The following is a 22,297-nucleotide window of genomic DNA, read 5'->3' on the forward strand; positions in this document are numbered from 1 at the left end:
AGGAGACTATATCACAGCGAACTTGATTCAGTCTAAGAGGTCATCAATCCTCCCAAAGTTATTCCTTTATATGCGAAATCATGTCACTTTGTTCAGTGACTCTAATTTCACTCAGAATAAAAGTAAAGATGTTATGATGGCCCCTGGACCACTTCAACATCTTTTAGTTCCCTCTGCCTGACATCTGTACGCCAAAATGCAATCTGCACCCACCTACTGGTCACCTTGCTCACCTGTTTGGCACGTTTCTACCTGCCGGCCTTTTCATCTCACTGAAATAGTCTCATTTAGACATTTATGCGACTCGATCTTCTTCAAGTCTTTGTCCATTAGCAATTACTGAATGAAGTCTACCCTGATGATGCTAAACTGTCCCCCTTTTTGCTTACTTCCTGTTTACTATATTATGTAATTTGCATATTATGTGCAAAATAAATTTACTTTTTACCTTTTACTGTTAGCACATAACTTCCAGAAGGGCCCTGGTTTTATCTCCAGTGCCTCGTATGTATGACACATAGTAGGTATACAAAAAATGTTGTTGAATGAATAAATAAATGACTTTGCTAAGGAAATACTAATTTAACTGAGATTTACTGGTGGAGCAGTTAAAACCTTTACATTTTATAAGGATTAGTCAGAACTTAAAATAATAAAGATCATGGAAAAGGTAATACATTTTCTATATCTTGAGTGTACAATATAAAAATATTCATAAACTGTAATTTATTCTCTTCCTCTGATGTTATAATGGAAACACATCAAAGCATAAGATAAGTGATGCCATGGATGATTTCCCAATGTTCTTATACTTTGTTGTCTCCTGTCCCCTGTCATGCTATTCCAAAACCTTAATCAACCTTTAGAATTCTTTCTGCTCACTGATTTGTTACACATTGCATTTCTTTGTTTCTTACTCAGAAAAAAAAAAGATGGAAGATAGCTCTTCGCAGGTAAGAAACCACAGTTAAAAACTGAACAATTTATCAAGCAATATTACATGAACTATGCTTCAATAAAAATATCCAGCAGATGCGACTAATTTCATTACTGACAGTTATATTGTTAACTAATTTTGACATGAAAGAGTTTTAATTAGTGTTCAATTGATTTAAACGCTGAATCAGATCATCCAATGTCTCATGTCCAAATTCTTGTAATGTGTGCAGTCAGGTCTCGTCACGCATCACCAACTTGAGGGTAAGGAAAAAGTACACCAGTGCATAAACACACATAGGCGCATGCTGCAAGCGGTCGGATCCATGCCTACCTAATGCCACTCTTGCAGCTGAAGCATCGTAATTAATCCAGAAGGAGACCCAGGAGAGGATAGTGATCAAGATAGATGGCATATACGTCTGCAGGATAAAGTAACCAATGTTTCTCTTAAGCTTAAAGCTGAGGGATAACCTGGGATAGGAACCTAGAAAGACAATTTTAAAACATCATCATTATCAGTCAGTATTTATAGTATACTTTCCTTTAAAGACCCATAAACAGTTCATATTTCTTCCCTACATTCAATTTAGCTTCTGGTGAAGGGCACTTCCTTATACAAAAGTAGTTGAGAAAACAGGGCTTTTAATTAGCAAGACTTAGTCAGTGTTGAACATATCCCTCACTCACCAGTAATTAAAAGAATTCCAGCTCTTCCCTGCTCAGCCTCCTACACTGAATCAAAGGTTTTCATTCTCTACAACTGTAATGATAAGACACCTTGAGACAGTCCCTTTGTTCCCCTTTTAATTGTTTCTCAGCAAGTCCATCCTGTCCATTTTTATACATAAGAATAAGGATGCACACTTTGACTGAAGGGTAAGACATCTCTTCAACAAGCCCCTGGATGCATTTTAAGGTGAGGATCAGTGGCAAGGCTTCAGTTGGTATAGCAACTCCCTGAAATGTTGTGACATTTTCATGTGCATGCAGTATTTTTTCTGATTTCATTGCTTCCATCAAAGTTACAAAGGGATTCCTGACCCACCAAAATGTGGATGGAGAGTCACTTCTCCTGAGCAATATTTGTGGGAGATATAATTAAAGGATGAGATTCTTGAAACTGGGTCCTTTGATGGTGGGAATCTAGGGAATTATATTTTAAACAAGATATGTAACAGAACATGGTCTTAAAACATAAAAGAGTCACACTGATAAACAGGGTGTGTACATGTAGGGCAGGGGAGAATATTCTTACTAATTGAAAGAAAGCCTTGTCTAGCCCTCATGGGCTGAAGCAAGTATGTTCATATTAAAGTAAAATTATTTTAAGTAGAAACTCATTTCCATAGTGTCTCAGGGGTTCAGAGGACCTCAAATCTAGGAAAAGTTTCTGTTGTTCTCTTTGTAAAGCTGGAGGCTATTTTGTATTCTTGTTTGAAGTAATTGTCAGGGACAGGAAGTACCTGAGTCCTTCGCAGAAGGACAATTCAAGATCTACAGTTACAGTACTAGCTATTTCTGTGCTTGAGGAATTCATTTCAATAAGAAAAATAAAAAGAGGTATATTCCTGGGAGCTTATTAATTTTCTTTTAGTGAGTATGGAGAAAATTATTACATTCCTGGGCTTTTTGGTTAAAAACCATGCTGACTAAAACAGGCCTGACCTCAGTTCTGGAAGAGTAAGATGGTAAAGGCATCGAGACAATCTAAACATCTGGAAAATCTTTTAGCTTCGAACGGTAGGTAAGGCTACATAAGGAAAGTCCTGCCCTCTAAGAAAAACGTGACATCCTCCTATCCTACTGTCTTTAGAGAATTTCACTGCGGTCAGACCTGGGCAAACTGTGACTTGGCTGTCCTCAGTGTGTTTCAAAGAATTATAATCAATTCTGTGAGATGCATTATGCTGGGGGAACAACTCTGACCCAGGTTGTTTCTGGGTCATTTCTCTCTGCATATTCCCTCTCTAACACTTATTCCCTCCTCTAGTATATGAGACACATTTGCTTTGCTATGGTTACCTTCTTGAAAATAACTGGATGGTTTCCAAATGGGCTTGCTGGGGAACTGAGCATTTTCACAGACCTAAGTCTTCTAGAGTCCCCATTCTTTCCTGGGACCCAATCCTGACATAAGTGAACTCTTCTGGAAAAATATGATAAATCCCCTTTTCTTTTAACCATTTCCCCTGATACAAACCTGTGGAAAAAACAACCTTCTTGGTGATCAGTTTGTAATCTACAATAGAGAATTGTGGAAGCTCAATCTTGGTTACTCCTGTCACTGCGTTATCATCCCCACGCCAGTAAAACTCAATGTCATCGGTTGTATATCCATCTGTAAAAGGAAACACATATACAGATGCACAGAAGACACACAAAATAGAAAAAAAAAAAAACTGTTTAGAAGATGAACTATGTAAAGTATAACAGCTACAGCTAAAGGTTATTATGTGTTAGGTATCATGCCAAGTACTTTAAGTATATTACCACCTTTAATCCTTACAATAATCCCACTGTGGAAGAATAATTAGGCACACATTACAGAAATAGGCTTAGCGAAATTAACAGCTTGTTTTAAATCTTGTAACTAGGAAGTGGTATCACTGGGACTTGAACCTAGGTTTATCTGATTATGAATCTCATTCTCTCAAATATTATCACGTTATCGCTTAGCCCTGGATGGTACTCTAAGAGAAAAAAAAAGAAGAGAAAAGTCATTTATCAGTATCGCATAGTACTATACAGCATACTGAATGGTACTGAACCCTCCCCTGCTAATAAAAAATATTTGGATTTCAAGTTGGAAAAGAATGATTATGAAGAAGTGAGCCATTAACTTTTTAATATTCACAGATGTGATCTCTAAATTTGACTGTGTAGCATATCTAAATTCCAAAGAACTCTGTAAAAATTTAAATCAACATTAATTCCAGGAGTTTTAAGAGTGTAAGTACAAATGAATAGTGTACACTGCGAAGACCCAGCACATTTAAGGAGTCTGGTTCCATTCATCCAACAATTACTTATTGGACACCTACTATGCTTGTCAGTGCAGACTTGCTATATAATAAAAGCATTTTATTTATAAAATAATAAAAGGATAATTATCCTTTCAATTCATGGGACAGAGTGGGGCAAACATACATTTACTAATTAGTGAAAGTGAAAGTGAAAGTCTCTCAGTTGTGTCTGACTCTTTGTGACACCATGGACTATACAGTCCATGGAATTCTCCAGGCCAAAATACTGGAGTGGGCAGCCTTTCCCTTCTCCAGGGGATCTTCCCAACCCAGGGATCACACCCAGGCCTCCCGCATTGCAGGCGAATTCTTTACGAGTTGAACCACAAGGGAAGCTAATTAATCACTAATTAGTAAGCATAAATATAACTGCAAAGAATAGACACATTTTATATTGTAAACAATGACGTAGAGGGAAGCATGCAATGAAATCCAGCAAATATCAATATTTTACAAACTCATCTGGCCCCCATAAATCCCCCCTCAAAGCACACATTATATTTGTTTATCACATTGATCTCTTCAAAGAACATCTGCGTTCAGATAGTTGAATTTTTTTACAAGTTTTGGAGCTATAAGTAAGTAAGTGAAAGTTGCTTACTTGTGTACAACTCTTTGCAACCCCATGGACTGTACATCCATGGAATTCTCCAAGCCAGAATACTGGAGTGGGTAGCCTTTCCCTTCTCCAGGGGATCTTCCCAACCCAGGGACTGAACCCAAGTCCTCTGTATTGCAGGCAGATTCTTTACCAGCTAAGCCACAAGGGAAGCATGAAGAACGCATATGGCTCCCCCCAATTTCAAAAGCAACAAAACAAAGACTTTTTTTTTAAGACTTAAAAGACTTTAAAAAAAAGACTTGTTTTAAGTTTAAGTTCTTTGCTTTTTGACATGTGACTAGTTAGTGTAACATTGAGGACTAGAATGCCAATCCTCTAGTTCTTAGTTCTTGAGATTTCTAATTAACCACACTTCTGCCAGAGAGAAAGTAAAATCTCTGAAAAAGTGAAAGCAAATTATTTTTCAAAGAATTATAGTACCTCTATTTGAGAATCTGTAAATCATAGCAATGTCAGGCAATATCTTAACTTTTCTAGAAATATGAAGTTCTCTATTCAAAAGAGTAATCTTCTTTGTGTGATAATAGAAATTAGTTTTTCTGGAACAGTTATTGAGGACTTGAACTTGTGATTCCATAATAATAGGTTTTTGGATAATAGCTAATGATTTTAAAAAGGGTTATTTACTTGCAAGGGCTTTCCCAGAGGCTCAGTGGTAAAAAATCTACCCTAATGGAGGAGATGAGGGTTGATCCTTGGGTTGGGAAGATCCCCCGGAGGAGGGAATGGCAACCCACTCCCATAGACAGAGGAGGCTGGCAGGCTATAATCCATAGGGGCACAAAGAGTCAGACACGACTGAAGCAACTAAGCATGCATGGAAGCACATTTATTTGCAAACATTACAAACTGTAATAAAAATTGTGGAGTTTAAATAGATTATACATCACCAACATTTTTATCAGCATGATTACATATAGAGTCCTTTATTTTGTTAGAGAATGTCTTTTTTCATATAAAACCATGATTTAAAAGTAAATTTTTCATGATTTTAAAGAAAAGCCTAGGTTTTAAGAGAATGGCATAGCAAGCAGATTCTCAGAAAAGAGCTAACTCCTTATTAATCTACTCCATTAATATTCTCCACCTAAATCTAAGAACTCAGCTGTCTGTCCCAAAGGATAACTGCTCTTTTTCTAAGATGGCAAAATTTTCCTAATGTGGTTATGGGAACACTCACAGTCCAGGACTTCAACTCAAATTTAATCCTATTTCTCATTGGTTATCGAAATACATCTCTCAGTTATAAAACTGTTTAGAGTCAATGGCATTCCCACCTTCCATAAAACAATTTAAAATAACAAAAGAAGGTCAACTTACTCCTAATTTCAAGCAAGATAGCTAGAAATGTATTATAAAATTGAATCTATGTATACACATGAAAAAAGTATTTATCAAACAAGAAGGCAATAGTTTTCTAGAACGCAGCCATCTTTGAAAGAATAGGACAAGAGAAAAGTCAATTCAGTATTTCCAATAGAGCAGGGTCCCCAACTCTGTGGCCTGTTAAGAATTGGGTGGCACAGCAGGAGGTGAGTGGCCAGTGAGCCAGCTAAACTTCATCTGTGTTTACAGCTTCTCCCCATCTCAAGCATTATGCCTAAGCTCCACCTCCTGTCAGATCAGTGTAGGCTCTCATAGGAGTACAAATCCTACTATGAACTGTCCACAGGAGGGATATAGGTTGCATGCTCCTTTTGAGAATCTAATGCCTGATGATATGATTCACGCATTATGATGATTTGTATAAGTATTTTTCCATACATCACAATGTAACAATGATAGAAATAAAGTGCACAATAAATGTACCGTGGTTGAATCATCCCCAAATCATCACCTCTGCCCCTGGTCCATGGAATAATTGACTTCCAAAAAACTGGGCCCTGGTCCCAAAAAGGTTGGGGACCACGGCAATAGAGGACTAAAGTAGTAAAGAGTGTGTTTCTGGTCCTCTAGTTTCCTTTCTTCATATAAAACCTTCACTTAAAAGTAAATTTTTAAAGTAAAATTTCAGTATTTATCTTTTTTTTTGTTCATCACTACAAATCTTGTTAACAGAAGCTTTCTGCAGAGAGGCATGGAATATCAATGGCATTTCAATACAGCTGAAGAGGTGAAGCCTAATTGGTTTTTTTAAATAGGTAGAAACATTATAATAAAATATAGGTTTCTTGTCAAAATGCCAGATATTTGACATAGTGCTCGCTAGACAATACCTTGCAGAGAATAGGTACTTGGCATCAATTACTGAATTAATAAAACAAGTATTTATATATATGTGGATGTGAACAACAGTTGTATATCCAGATGCTTGGCATTGTGAAGAGACGTAACTGTCTCTTGATTCGAGCAGAGTACCCGGCACACAGAGTACCTGGCCTTAAATAAATCTCTTCTGAGTAAATTCAATAAAAGTCACCTGATGATAACATAGCCCTTGAGTATAATATAAAAATCCTTCATTATACATTTCTCCTTATATATTAGTTGGGCAAGTTACCACCTTATCAGCCTCCTGAGAAATCTGCATGAAGGTCAAGAAGCAACAGTTAGAACCGGACCTGGAACAACAAATTGGTTACAAATTGGGAAAGGAGTATGTCGAGGCCGTGTATTGTCACCCTGTTTATTGAACTTATATGCAGAGTACATCATGCAAAATGCCAGGCTGGATGAAGATGCAATCTTCATGCCAGGCAAGATGCAATCAAGATTGCCAGGAGAAATACCAATAACCTCAGATATGCAGATGGCACCACCCTTATGGCAAAGAACTAAAGAGCCTCTTGATGAAAATGAAAGAGGAGAGTGAAAAAGCTGGCTTAAAATTCAACATTCAAAGAACTAAGATCATGGCATCCAGTCCCATCAATTCATGGCAAATAGATGGGGAAACAGTGAGAGACTTTATTTTCTTGGGCTCCAAAATCACTGCTGATGGTGACTGCAGCCATGAAGTTAAAAGATACTTGCTCCTTGTAAAAAAAATCTATGATCAAACTAGACAGCATATTAAAAAGCAGAGATATTACTTTGCCAACAATGGTCCATCTAGTCAAAGCTATGGTTTTTCCAGTAGTCATGTATGGATGTGAGAGCTGGTCCATAAAGAAAGCTGAGCGCCGAAAAATTGATGTTTTTGAATTGTGGTATTGGAGAAAACTCTTGAGAGTCCCTTGGACTGCAAGGAGATCCAACCAGTTCATCCTAGAGGAAATAAGTCCTGAATATTCATTGGAAGGGCTGATGCTGAAGCTGAAGCTCCAATACTTTGGCCTCCTGATGTAAAGAATTGACTCATTGGAAAAGACCCTGACGATAGGCAAGACTAAAGGCAGGAAGAGAAGGGGACAAAGGAGGATGAGATGGTTGGACGGCATCACTGACTTGATGGACAGGAGTCTGAGTAAGCTCTGGGAGTTGGTGATGGACAGGAAAGCCTGGCATGCTGCAGTCCATGGGGTCGCTAAGAGTTGGACACGACTAAGTGACTTAATTGAACTGAACTGAAGTTACCTAACCTCTCTTGATCCTCCATTTTCTCATATGAAAATTGAGATAATAATAGTAATATCTACATCACAGAGTTGTTAAGCAGGAACAATAAACTGTTCCTTGTAAAACATTTTAGAAAAGTACCTGGTAGATAGTGCTCAAAAATTTAACTAATACTTTCTTTTTAAATAAGAATTATTTAAAATAAATGAAAACATGTATTTAGTTACATGCCACTTTGCTATTTTATAAAAACATATAAGCATTTTCACAGTGAGAAAACTTAGCTGTTCAGTGACATTTATAGGACTGTCCAAAGTGATAGTAAAACATTTGAAGGTTATTTTGATGTCTGGGATTATGGAATCTGACACAGTGGAGTAGTAGATTGTATACACTTCTTGGCTATTGCTGGCTTAAAAACCCAACTTTCTTGCCTTCATTTTGGGTTAACCAAGTATAGAATGTTGCAAATGGAAAGCAAATATAAACTCCTGTATCATCGATATTTGTAGATGAAAGATCAACAATCCATAACAGTGCCAGGGTGGTCAAGTTCAAAAGCCAGCTCAATATACTGTGTAGGATTAGCTGAAAGCAGAACTAGTTTTCTTCCTTTCTTTGAGTTTTCTCTGAAGGAATGTTTAGCAGTCTCTCTATGTGATTAAAAAATAAAAGAAAACATATGCAAATACATAAGACCTGACTTTACAGCTTTCATAATGATAATGAGTAAAAAATAATTAAATATCTTTTAAAAGATATCAGAAGGAAGAGATGCACTGATGTTCCTCATTAGTGTCTTGCAAATTAAATTCATCTTTTATATTTTATTCATAGGATTCTAGAGACTGAGTGATTAAATCAAATTGTTATCATTAAAACATAACCCACATCAATTCAGATGGCCTCGGATAAATCAAAATACAAACTTATTGAAATTTATCTAAGAGGAGTTAAAAGTGCATGAAATGTTACTAAACCCTGATCAGGAAGGACAGATATGTAACTTTGTAAATCTATGTAGACGTGAATGCTGCTGCTGCTAAGTCGCTTCGGTCGTGTCTGACTCTGTGCGCCCCCATAGACGGCAGCCCACCAGGCTCCCCCATCCCTGCGATTCTCCAGGCAAGAACACTGGGGTGGGTTGCCATTTCCTTTTCCAATGCATGAAAGTGAAAAGTGAAAGTGAAGTCGCTCAGAAGTGAATGCTAGATATTGGTAAATGTATGTACTAAATGAGCTCTAAGGAGGAATATATACCATTTTAAAAGCATTTATGAAATAGCTGAACAGGTTCTCACAACTCTTACATATCTAACTACATAACATGGCACTTAAATAAGCTTTTTCCTCATTTTAGTTATAGTTTACATATTCATTTTGTTATCTACTAGGTAAATATTACATTTTATAAGGATATTAATATGCCCAAAATACGAACCTGTACCAAGATATTAAACAGTGGAGGCTGATGATAACATTTAGGAGAATTAACTGAATTATCAATGGTGCCATTTTTTTCCTAGTGGAAAATTAAATTGATTTATTATTCTCCTGATACTTACTTTAACTTTGCCAATCGGACTGTTAAATGTTCTCAGGTAGTTATCTATGTTCTGTCTCCATTGATTCAACACAGAAACAGCTACATAGTACAGCTGACCTTTAAACAACACAGTTTGAACTGAATAGGTCCACTTGTACATGGATTTTTTTTCAATAGGAAATACTACAGTACTACATGATCCAAGGTTGGCTGAATCCATGGATGTGGAACTGAGGGTGCAGAACTGTGGATATGGAGAGCCGACTATAAATTAGAAGGGGATTTTCAACTGTGTTGATGGGTGGGCCCCTGACATCTGTGTTGTTCACATGTCAACTGTACTGCCATTGAGAATGAGAACAAAAATGCAAACATTCTTCTCATGACTCACTCAGTGACCATGATTAGAAGTCTATCTGTCCACAGTCAGAATGGACTCCACTCCATGCAGAGGCCTGTGTGTAAGTGCAAAGTTGCAACTGAGTACAGTCAATTAAAGTTATAGGGATCTTTCAGGAGGGAGAGAGAGAAACTCACTTGTCAGCCACAGCTCTTCAAATTCAGCAATGAAAGTGTTCCCAAGACACTCTGAGTGATTGCTCTGACTCCTTAATTGCACCTTATTCTTCACTCTGCTCTTTAAGATGGACTGCCAGACACAAACGTTTGCTGTCAAATCGTTTCTAGACCTCGAGCAGCCTCAAATAATTGGCCTAGCATGGGTCTGACTTGATTACCCAGTGGCACCTTAGTGAGGACATCATCAAGTCATGACCCAGAATTTGTCCCACATCAGGGATAACTGAGTTTTTTATTATTACCATTTTCAAATTCAAATTGTATGGTGTAAGAGAATAGGAAATCGATCATAATTATGTCAGATACTGTACTTTAAAGATCATTTCTTTATTGGATTTCAATGCAAAACTCAGTATTTACTATCTCTGTATGGAACAGGGTGAACTGTCAGGTCTTTCTGCCAGTTTAGCTCCATGAAGTATTTCTTAAGCTTCCCTGTGATTGGAAAGTTGAAGCAATTAAATAATATTCCAGATATGAGAAAGCAATTGAAAATAATAACAACAGGCAAAAAGAGCCACAAAAATCATAATCAACAATCAGTAGCTGTGGCTTACAAAGCCTTCTGTGTCAGACACTCACTGCCTTAAACTCTTTAAAATGGTCTGTCTTGAAGAAGAACTTGACTTGGTTATGGTTACTAAGATTCCTCTCTATCACCCAACCCTGCTTTTTCCATATGCATGAGCTCTAAACCCTGAAGCAATACAGAAAAGAGAACTTTTAGCTAAAAAAATAAGCTGGTGCTTCTCAAATTTAGTATGCACAGAACTCACTTGGAAATCTTGCTAAAATGCAAACACTGATTAAGTAGGTAGAGTCTGAGATTCTGTAGTTCTAACAACTTCCTAGGTAGAAATGATGCTGTTTGTCCATTGGCCATCCTTTGGATAGCAACTGAGTAGGAGTTTTTATGGAGAAAAATTCATTTACTTTGCCATGGGAGTCAGGAAAGGCATGTCTGGTACCTATCCTGACCCAGAGAAGAACAAAGTTTCTTCTGCATTAAGTTTTTATAAGCTCCAAAATTAAGGTATCTTCTCCCAGTTCTTCCTCTCTTATAAGGGATAAGAGGTGATATTTCTGATGCCACCACTATTCAAGGTCTGTTTTTCTTTAATCATCTATGACCTATGCTCACCAATAATGCAATAATAGAAGAGAAAGGAAGATGGAGGTTCCTTTCTAAAGGTTTTCTGCAAATTTGTATTCCCTCGAGTTTTATTTGAATATTTAATGCTATTCTACTCTTGCATTAGATCTTTGCATCTTTTATTTAAATTCCTCAATGGACTAGTCAACAACATTTTAGGTGTTACCCCTTCCTCTAATCTACACTGAACATGCTGCTATTGTTCCTTTGTTTACAAAGAAGTTGATGATGCTTCTTCTATGCTTTAAAAAGCAAAGAAAAAAAAAACATGGAGAATTTCTTGATGGCCTTCCTAGCAGGTTCAGAATTAAATGCAAATTCTTAGTCAAGAATTCAAAACTATATATTTTAGCCTCATTTGTTATATTTCTACCTCTTAAAGCCTCGGTCTTCTGCCCAAAGTCATTAGTAACACTTTGACTGCCTAGACTTGGTTCAAATTATGAAGTTACTTGAAATAGCTTTATCTTTCACATCACATTTCTGCAAACTTTCAGGGCCCATTTCAACTTCCACCTTTCCCAAGACATGGTCTCATCTTCCCTCAGTGGGGATTCTTTTCTTTTTTCCCCTGAGGTTTTCCATGGCACTGTGCTGGAATCCTTATTCGTATTCTTCATCACCAGTTTTGCAATAGAGGATCTGTGGATGTGTTGGTCTTAGTCAGTAGACTAACCTGGAGGCTGAAGAACCATGTCTGATAATTTCTTTCTAGCACTTCTCCCCCTTAATACATATTTTACTAAGGGTGGCATGTGTACAAAAATTCTGAATCAAACTGTTGACATGAGACATGGCTTCCCAGGTGGTACTAGTAGTAACCAATCCCCTTGCCAATGCAGGAGATGTAAGAGACACAGGTTCGATCCTTGGATCAGGAAGATCGCCTGGAGAAGGAAATGGTAACCCGCTCCAGTATTCTTGCCAGAAGAAGCCTATGGACAGCGGAGCCTGGTGGGTTACAGTCCTTAGGATCACAAAGAGTCAGACACAACTGAAGTGACTTAGCACACACACACACACACATGCTATCCATTAGCTGTGGCCCACCAGATCCCTGCTCCCTTTGAGAGAGCAGTGGTGAGCAGTGATGTCATTTACTCAACTGCAAGATGAAAGAATTGCAAACCTGCATATTGTCTATGTTTTGGGACATATTACTCCCATGTACCAGCCTCAAAATCATTAAAAAAGGCAGTGTTCCTGGTTGTTGTTCAATCACTTAGCAGAGTCCGATTCTTTGTGACTCCATGGACTGCAGCACGTCAGGTCTCCCTGTCCTTCACTATCTCCCTGAGCTTGCTCAGACTCCTGTCCATTGAGTCGGTGATGCCATCCAAGCATCTCATCCTCTGTTGTCCCTTGTGCCTTCAATCTTCCCAGCATCAGGGTCTTTTTCCAATGAGTCAGTTCTTAGCATCACGTGGCCAAAGCACTGGAGCTTCAGGATTAGTCCTTCCGATGAATATTCAGTGCTCCTGGTACCAGTTCATAAAAGGGAATACCCAGTTCAAGCAAAGGTCCTATGTTGAAAGAAACTTCCTGATGTTGCTGACTTTTAATATATACCATCACTCTTGGCTGAAGAAAATTATTCTGAGAGTAGCCATGGCCCTCTGGTAATGACTTTCTCTGGGCTGATAGATTTTGGAAACCAATTTGCCACAATAGTTTCCAGAAGTAGCCAGTCAGTACCTCTTGCTCAAATGGAATAATGTTCCCTGGTGAAAAAGGGATATGGTCACACCAAAGTGTTTGTTAACTCAAGACTGACAATGGAAGATGTTTAAATTTAACAAGGCCAATTGAATGGCTTAGTAGATATGCACAGCTGTGCAATAAAATGCCATCAACTGTTACCCTAGCCCATCTGCTTTCTAATCAGGGGTGGCAGAGGAAGTGCAGGCCTTGCTTACTGATGCTGGAAGTTGGCAGAGCTTCTCCATCTTAATCCATTCTTCCATGTACCTTCTTTGTGATAGAAGGTCAGCTGAGGATGTGAACATTTAATGATGTCAGGATGAACTTGCAGAAGAATTTTTGGTCTAAAACACTGGCTGAGCTGTGATATGAATTATTAGCATGTGTCCTGACTAAAAAATAAAACAAAAAAAAAAACCCAAAAAGTACTTCTCTCAAACTCCATATATGGAACTCCTTCTGTGCCTGCATAATCTCATCTGTTAGCACTCTGTATAATTTAAATGTTATCTATTAAGGAATCCACCTCCTATACTCAACTGTGGGTTCTTATTTAAACAGAGAAAACACATTTCTCAAATCTGTAACGATGGCTTGGAGTGGAAAGGCGGCAAATACCAGATATTTAGTACATTTGCTGAGATGAAATAGAACTGTGTTGAGTGAGAGGGCTTATGTGAAGAGCAGGAGGGAGGCCTCTGGGGCTGACTGGCACACAAGCTGTTCATGCAGACATACACCCATCAGCATGGCATTGCTATTTCATCTGGGGGAGGGTCAGGAAGAATCCTGTGAGCTGAATGAATGCACGGTATTTTTAAAATCACTACTGGATGATATTTTAAAAGCACTTCCTGTGTGAAGCCAAGTGTTTCACAAGCATCATCTCATTTAAGCCCTCTGAGGTAGAAACTGTTACTATCCCCATTTTACAGAAGAAGCAGCTACAATTTAAAGAGGGTAAGTGCTCAAATGTCAGAAATGAGATTTGAACTAAATCCTCTGTAGACTTGAGTCTAATTCCTATTACTATATTTACCAACTCACAATATTATTCGATGCCATTATTTTTAAATTATTCTGAAATATTATGGAAGTACATCTGTAGTTATTCCTCTTACTGTGTCCATCCTCCTTTGTATCATAACATTGCAGCTCCTTTCAAGAGTGAGTGAAGTATCTCCCCACATCTTGAATCTGAGCTGCCCTTGCCACTTACTTTAATCAAAGGAGCAATGGTGAGCCAGTTCTGAGCTCGGGCTACTGGAGGCTTGGCAGTTTCCCCTGGCTCTGTTGGATTCCTGCTGTCTCCATGGGAACAGCTCTTGGATAACCCATGGAGAATGAGCGACATGTGGCCCACTCAGCCCATCACAGCAGTCAGCACGTGAGGACCACACATGCAGGCCTGAGCCTGGCTCAGAGCAGCAGAGCCTTCCAGCTGACCTGCAGCCTCCTGAGCAACCAGAAACAGTACTTGTTTTAGTTCACTAGGTTTGCGGGGTAGCTTGTTAAGTAGCAACAGCTAATGGAAAACACTAGGTCCTGGAGAAAATAGAACAGCAAACATTTTTCTTTATAGAATGGAATCTGTACCTGTATTTCCAGCTTAACATTCATATTCATAGTTGGGCATTGCTTCAGAGCATCTCCTACTGGTTTCATGAACATTATAGGCTAAGCCATATGGCATAACCCAAATCAGGAGACCTACCTCGATTTCCGTCCCAGGGCTGCTACATATGAGCTGTAGAATTTTGGGCACATCATATTCTCTTTGGAACTCAGATTCTACAGCTGTTCTTCTAAAACAGCCATCCTCAGATTTCTGACCTCAGAATCCCTTTGGACCCTGAAAAATGACTGAGACCTCCCCAATGCTTTTGTTTGTGGGGTCATACCATATAGTTACCATGCTAGAAAATGACACTGGGACATCTAAAAATTCATCAATTCATTTAAAGTAATAGTAATGATTCCATAACATGTCAATATAAATAATATTATCATGAATAATTACAATACTTTACAAAGCAGAAAGTATTATTGAGAAGAGTGGCATTGTTTCATATTTTTCTAGATCTCTTTAATGACTGGCTTAACAGAAGTTATCTGGATTCTCATGTTTGCTTTTGCCTTCAGTGGTTGTGATAATGTGCTTCATGTGGCCTCTGGAAAACATGACTGTACGTTTTGAAAGAATGAAAGGGAAGAAGGCAAATAAAGTCTTGGTATTACAAGTGGAGCTCTGACCTCAAGGACACTTTGAAGGGGTCTCAGTACTCCCCACACTCTAGACCACACACTGAGAATCATTGCTTTAGAGTATTTCTAAACTGAAATTGGCTTCCTAGGTGGCACTGCTGCTGCTGCTGCTAAGTTGCTTCAGTCGTGTCCGACTCTGTGCAACCCCAAGGACGGCAGCCCACCAGGCTCCCCTGTCCCTGGGATTCTCCAGGCAAGAACACTGGAGCAGGTTGCCATTTCCTTCTCCAATGCATGAAAGTGAAAAGTGAAAGTGAAGTCGCTCAGTCATGTCTGACTCTTCGCGACCCCATGGACCGCAGCCCACCAGGCTCCTCTGTCCATGGGATTTTCCAGCAAGAGTACCACAGTGGGGTACCATTGCCTTCCCCGCCTCGGTGGCACAGTGGTAGAGAGTCTGCAGGCCAATGCAGGAGACACAAGAGACACAAGTTTGATCCCTGGGCAGGGAAGATTCCCTGGAGAAGGAAATGGCAACCCACTCCAGTATCCTTGCCTGGAAAATCCCATGGACAGAGGAACCTGCGGGCTGCAGTTCACGGAGTCACAAAGAGGAGGACGTGACTTAGAGACTAAGCACTCTACAGTAATGCTAATCTGAAATTATGTTATTTGAGGAAAACCACAAATAATTCAATTTACTAAGTTATTAAATACCCAAAACCAGCAATCATATTTTCTCTATATTACAAATATAAATAATTTACTTTTGAATAGCTAGGAACATTGAAAGGTCATTTTTATTTCTTAGACTAAGTTTATATATATACATACATATATATATATATATATATATATATATATATATATATATATATAAACACACACACACACACACACACACATATAATCTGAAGCCATTAAATGTAAACCGTTAGCCTCTTCTTTGGCAAAGTGGAATCTGTGTTTTTTTTAAAAAAAGGAAGAGAAAAACAAATATCGTATATTAGTGCATAGATATGGATTCCAGGAAAATGATACTGATGAACCTATTTGCAGGGCAGGAATACAGGTGCAGGCTTAAGAGAATGGACTTGTGAACTCATGGGGGAGCCGCATGGCACAGGGAGCTTGGCTCCGAGCTCCGCGATGACCCAGGAGGGCGGCCCGGGTGGGAGGGAGGCTCATGAGGGAGGGGTCTGTGGATACACACAGCGGATTCACGTGGTTATGCAGTAGAAAGTAACACAACATTGTAAAGCAGCTATATTCCAATAAAAGATTTTAAATTAAAAAAAAGAAACATGAGCTTGAATACAACAGAAGGTGTGTGTGTGTGTGTGTGTGTGTACTAATAAAGTGAACTTCTGACTCTTATTGGCCTCTAAATGTCTATGCAAAATAATTCATATACACAAGAACCTGAAAGTGACTTCATTAGTGCAGGCTGAATAACTAACATTTGGGGCTTCTAAAATGGAATAAAACATTTCCATCTTGCTATATAGGAAAACAGCTCAAGTAATGCCTAAAGCCTTGACCGATATTTATGCAAATCTTCTCTTTTCTAAGCTATTGATTATATTCTGGGCTTGAGAAAAGGAATGTTCTTTAAATAGAATTTTTAAATGTTCACCCCAAAGATGAAATACATGACATGTGGAAGGTACTGAAAACTAAATAACTATCTGATGTGACCCAAATTCAGCCAAGCTAAGGCCAGCATTCTTCTGTTCATATAGTTCTTTTTTTTTTCAAGAAAGAATAAGCATGCTGTGGTAATTTTAAAGTTACTGCCACTAATTCTTTGATACTCTTACCCACAAATGGTGGAGCTTTAATTCTCTTTTCCTGGAGTGTGGGCTAGATTTAGTGGTGCGCTTTTAGAATAGAGAGCGTAGCAGAAGGGACAGGATTAGGTTACAAAGAGACTGAGGCCTCTGTCTTGGATGTGTTGTCTTTTCTCGGTCCATCTCTGTTTCCTTCATTTCTTCAGTTTCCTTCTCCCATCATGTCATGAGCTATCTTGTGGAACAACTCATGAGGTAAGGAACTGAGGGAAGCCTCCAGCCAGCAACCAGAGAAACTGAGGCCCTTCATCCAACAGGAACACTGTGAGGAGCCTGTCACAGCTCTGCGAGTGAGCTTATAAGCAGGTCCTTGCCAGCTGAGTCCTGAGACAACACCAGAGTGTTCAACAATCTGACCACAGTCTCATGAGAAACGCTGAGCCAGAACCACCCAGCTCAGCCAATTGTGATTCCTGACTCTGTGAAATTATTAGATAATAATTGCCTGCTGTTTTAAACTGCTAGGCTTTAAGGTAATTTATTATCCAGAAATAAATAAAATAAACCTGTTATCTTGGAAATGCACATGGTTCAATAGGAAAAACAAATGGGTTTTCATTCAGATACTGCCTTCTTCCAAAGCCTAGCTTCTCTAAGAAAAGTGAAGAATGCCACTTATATTTTTCATTTCATTCTGAGAACTAGAGAAAACGTTTGCAAAGCAATTTGCAATTACTGGGTTAATAATTACTGGCCATTATTATTCTGATTATTGATATTAACAGTTAAGTAAAGTTTTTACTCTAATTCAGAAAGATAGATGCACCCTCAATATTTACAGCAGCATTATTTACAATTGCCAAGATATGGAAGCAACATGTGTCCATCAGCAGATAAATGTATAAAGAAGATGTGGTAAACATTTACAGGGTGATATTACTCAGCCACAAGAAAGAATTAAACTTTGCTATTGTAACAATATGTAAGAGCTTTACAGGAGAAATATCAACAACCTCAGATATGCAGATGATACCACTCTAATAGGAGAAAGTGAAGAGGAAGTAAAGAGCCTCTTGATGAGGGTGAAAGAGGAGAGTGGAGAGTGAAAAAGTGGCTCACCATTCAAAAAACTAAGATCCATGGCATCCAGTCCCATCACTTCATGGCAAATAGAATGGGAAAAAGTGGAAACAGTGACATATTTTATTTTCTTGGGCTCCAAAATCACTGGAGATGGTGACGGCAGCCATGAAAATTAAAAGATGCTTGCACCCTGGAAGGAAAGCTATGACAAACCTAGACAGTGTATTAAAAAGCAGGGATATCATTTGGCTGACAAAAGCCTGTATAGTCAAAGCTATGGTTTTTCCATTAGTCATGTCTGGATGTGAGAGCTGGAACATAAAGAAGGCTGAGCACCAAAGAATTGATGCTATCAAATTGTGCTGCTGAAGAAGATTTCTGAGAGTCCCTCAGACTGCAAGGAGATCAAACCAGTCAATTCTAAAGTAAATCAACCCTGAATATTCATTGAAAGGATTGTCACTGAAGCTGAAGCTTCAATACATTGAGTACTTGGTGGAAACAGCTAACGCATTAGAGAAGACCCTGATGCTGAGAAAGATTCAAGGCAAAGGAGGATGGCTGGTAGAGGATGAGATGGTTAAATAGCATCACCGACTCAATGGACAAGAATCTGAGCAAACTCCAGGAGACAGTGGAGAACAGAGGAGCCTGGCATGCTGCAGTCCATGGTGTCAGAAAGAATTAGACACAACTTAGCAACTGAACAACATCAACCATGCGGATGGACCTGCATGGTAATGCTTAGTGAAGGGAGTCACATAAAAGACAGCTATTGCATGCCATCACTTACATGTGGAATATAAAAAAACAAATAAGTATAATACAATGGAAACAGACTCATAGATACAGAGAACACACTGGTGGTATGCAGTGGAGAAAATGATGTGGGGGATGGGAAAGATATGAGAAAAGAATTAACAGGTACAAACTGTTAATACTACATATAAAATAAATAAGACACAAGAATATTTTGCACAGCACAGGGAATATAGCCAATATTTTATAATAATTCTAAGTTGAGTATAATCTATAAACATACTAAATTACTATGTTGTACACTAATAAATATTAGTGCTACTAATATAGCACTGTAAATCAATGATTATCAATTAAAAATTAAAATTTATATTTTTATATTTTACATAAAAATTAAAATATTTAAAATTAAAAATTAAGTCTCCAAATGTAACTTCTGTGGTCAATTCAAGTTAGAAGATGATTGTTCATTTACTATGCAAAAGCTATTAGATACTCACTCTGAGGGATATAGAAGTGGGTAAATCACTTACTGTCTATTTTAAGTAAACAACAGGCACAATCCTTAACACATGATAGAGTATTATTCTTTCTCTTGGAGGGTCTGAACAGAGTAGCAAAGATAGGAAATGGACTTAATGGTTATTTGTCTCATACCACCAGTACCGCAGTCAAAATATTTGGTAGTCAAACAAGTGTCAAGATTTTTAAAAGCTTTAGGAGCCAAGAAAATTCAGTAACATGCAAGTTTTGATGATAATGCTGAAGTGGAAATCATGTTCCCATATCTGAAAGACTTCAAAATCAAGAACTATCACCAGAAATAATGACTTTGTGCAGAACAAAAAAAACATAACAAAGAATACACAAAACATGTATATTCTGGATACATTTGTTACCTGCACCTAAGTGTTTCAATCTTAAATATCACAGAACTGCATTTCCATACTTGTGGAGTAATCTGATGGTCATAGGTGCCAATACGTTGCTTTCCAAATTGGCTAAGCCCACTTTGAAATGCAGTAATCTCTTCTCTCCACCATTCATTATTAACAGACAGAAGAGCTCTGTGCTTGCCTTAACCTAATGGTAACTAAGTCAGTGATTTCAAACCAATTAATATAAAGAATAAACATAATTTTCAAGACGGTGGGGGTATTTAGGTGGTTTGTGCAAGTGGTTGCCAGCCTCCTAAATTGCAGCTCTAGCATTTGCACTCTGAATATTTATTATCTAGCTTGTCCAAGGCAAGTTGCTTGAATATATAAAAAATAACTAAGGGAATACCTTTGATTTGGTAGCACCATACAATGTACAAGGTTAAAGTGAAAGTTGCTCAGTTGTGTCCGACTCTTTGCGACCCCATGGACTCATCCATGGAATTCTCCAGGCCAGAATACTGAAGTGGGTAGCCTTTCCCTTCCCCAGGGGATCTTCTGAACCCAGGGATCTAACCCAGGTCTCCCTAGTCTCCTGCAGGGAGACTTCTTTACCAGGCGGATTCTTTACTAGTTGAGCCACAAGGGAAGCCCAAGAATACTGGAGTGAGTGGGTGGCCTTTCCCTTCTCCAGGGGATCTTCCCAACCCAGGAATCAAACCAGGGTCTCTGGCATTGCAGGCAGATTCTTTACCAACCAAGCTATCAAGGAAGCCCATGTAGAAGGTAGCTTATACTAAACCTAGTAGTCCAGATCCAGTTTTTAATTATAATTTTTCTGCACAGAATTTGGATATTCTTCAGTACACAGCACAGGAGCAAACTCTCCACAAAAATGTGATAAAGCAAAACAAAGAAAAGAAACCCAGATTACTACTTGGCTCCCAAGGATGCACAGTTGCAGATAGTAGGGCAATTTTCGTACTGGAGAAGAACTCAAATGGTTTTCAAATTCAAGGGGCGGTTTCATCCAAACCATATTATCTTTACAGAACCATGGTTTTATAGTACAGGTGGGTTTTATGATGAGAGGGGAAAAATAAAAGACTAATATTATCAACACAGCAAATTGGTATTTAACACAATAGCTCTAGGACTTAAAGAGTAATTCACCTCAGGAGTGTCCTCAAATTTAGTAAACCAACACATGGCCTCCAGCATCTATTAAATATGCCCATTCTTGGGTCCTTCCTACTGAGAGGCTAACTGTGAGGGCACATTAATAAATGGACCAGCTGATCCTGATACATGGAACACACTTTCATGTAGGGAGAGAAACTCTGCCCCAGAGTCTGAAAAAATCCTTAAAAATTCAAGAATGTCCTACAGTATACATATCTTTACATGTAACTAGATATAAGAACACACAAAGTTCATACTTTCTAAGGGTGTTTTTGGTTTATTTGGGGGTATCAGGAGTATCCTAGGGATTATGGGACTCTATAATCTTGGTGTCAATATCTGAGACAATTGATCTTTCCTCCATCTTAAGGCATCTCTAACTGAAAATTTGTCACTTCACTCTCATATAAAATAAAACTACAGTGTTCTCTGGGCTCTACTTTCAAAATATATTCATGTAATTCTATTTCTTACTACTAATATAAGCCATGACTACATCATCTCATGCCTACAAAACTGCTATAGCTGCCTAATTAGTTTCCCAGCTCCCATTTCCCCTGCTACAATCAAAGGTAGGCAGTGAGCTTTACAATATTAACTCTGACCATGTTACTTCTGCTCAAAATCTTCCAATGGCTTTTCATTTTATCCTCCAAATAAAACACAGAAACCTCCTTACATGATGGACTCTGGTCCTGCTTACTTCTCTGAAGTCATCTTCTATTACTTTTCCTTTGCTCTTTTAGACAAACTATATTGGTCTTCTCTTTGCTCTTTGATTACCAGAAACTCTTCTCAGTCTCAAACTCTTAGCATTTGCCTTCATATGGATGTTTGTATTCCTTATGCAGATTTCAGCATCAGTGACCTCCTTATAAGCCTGGTTTCCTTGTCTTATGCTGAGCAGTTTTTCTCCACAATAGTAGCTCTCTACATTTTTACCTTGTTTACTTTCATTTATAAATGATCATTCATAAATGAGCTTCTCAATTTGTCTATTCCACTGTCTGTCTCTGCACTGTAACATACATTCCTATATGGCAGGAATGTAGAAGTGTGTCTATTTTGTTCACTGTGGCATATAGGATGCCTTGAATATGACTTGGTACATAGTAGGTAATAAATTAAGGTTTTTGAATGAATAAGTAAACCCTGTTGATTAACATCTAGAAAGATGGTTTCATCATCAGCAAGTGTTAAAAAATGCCCCCACATATAAACCAAAAGCATCTTTAGTAAGGATGAAGTTTAAAATCTATCAGATTAATAACTGACTTTTTAAAAAGTATTAGACTCAAACCACATCAAACATGCACAAGTGCAGAGACAGGAAGACATC

At 38.3% G+C, this 22,297-nt stretch overlaps 1 protein-coding gene across 4 annotated transcripts in view; it reads right to left on the reverse strand.

Moving 5' to 3' along the window:
• Positions 1-22,297, reverse strand: part of GABRB2 (gamma-aminobutyric acid type A receptor subunit beta2) — a 267,825-nt gene that overhangs the window by 45,637 nt on the left and 199,891 nt on the right. For all 4 annotated transcript variants that reach the window (XM_070465737.1, XM_070465736.1, XM_020903345.2 and 1 more), the window contains exons 7-8: positions 3,140-3,277; positions 1,271-1,423 (exon numbers count right to left, since the gene is read on the reverse strand). In XM_070465737.1, the coding sequence (XP_070321838.1) occupies positions 1,271-1,423; positions 3,140-3,277 (291 nt within the window). The remainder of the gene's footprint in view (positions 1-1,270; positions 1,424-3,139; positions 3,278-22,297) is intronic.

This window comes from Odocoileus virginianus, chromosome 3 (genome assembly GCF_023699985.2).
Source record: "Odocoileus virginianus isolate 20LAN1187 ecotype Illinois chromosome 3, Ovbor_1.2, whole genome shotgun sequence".
In the NCBI taxonomy this organism is placed as follows: domain Eukaryota; kingdom Metazoa; phylum Chordata; class Mammalia; order Artiodactyla; family Cervidae; genus Odocoileus; species Odocoileus virginianus.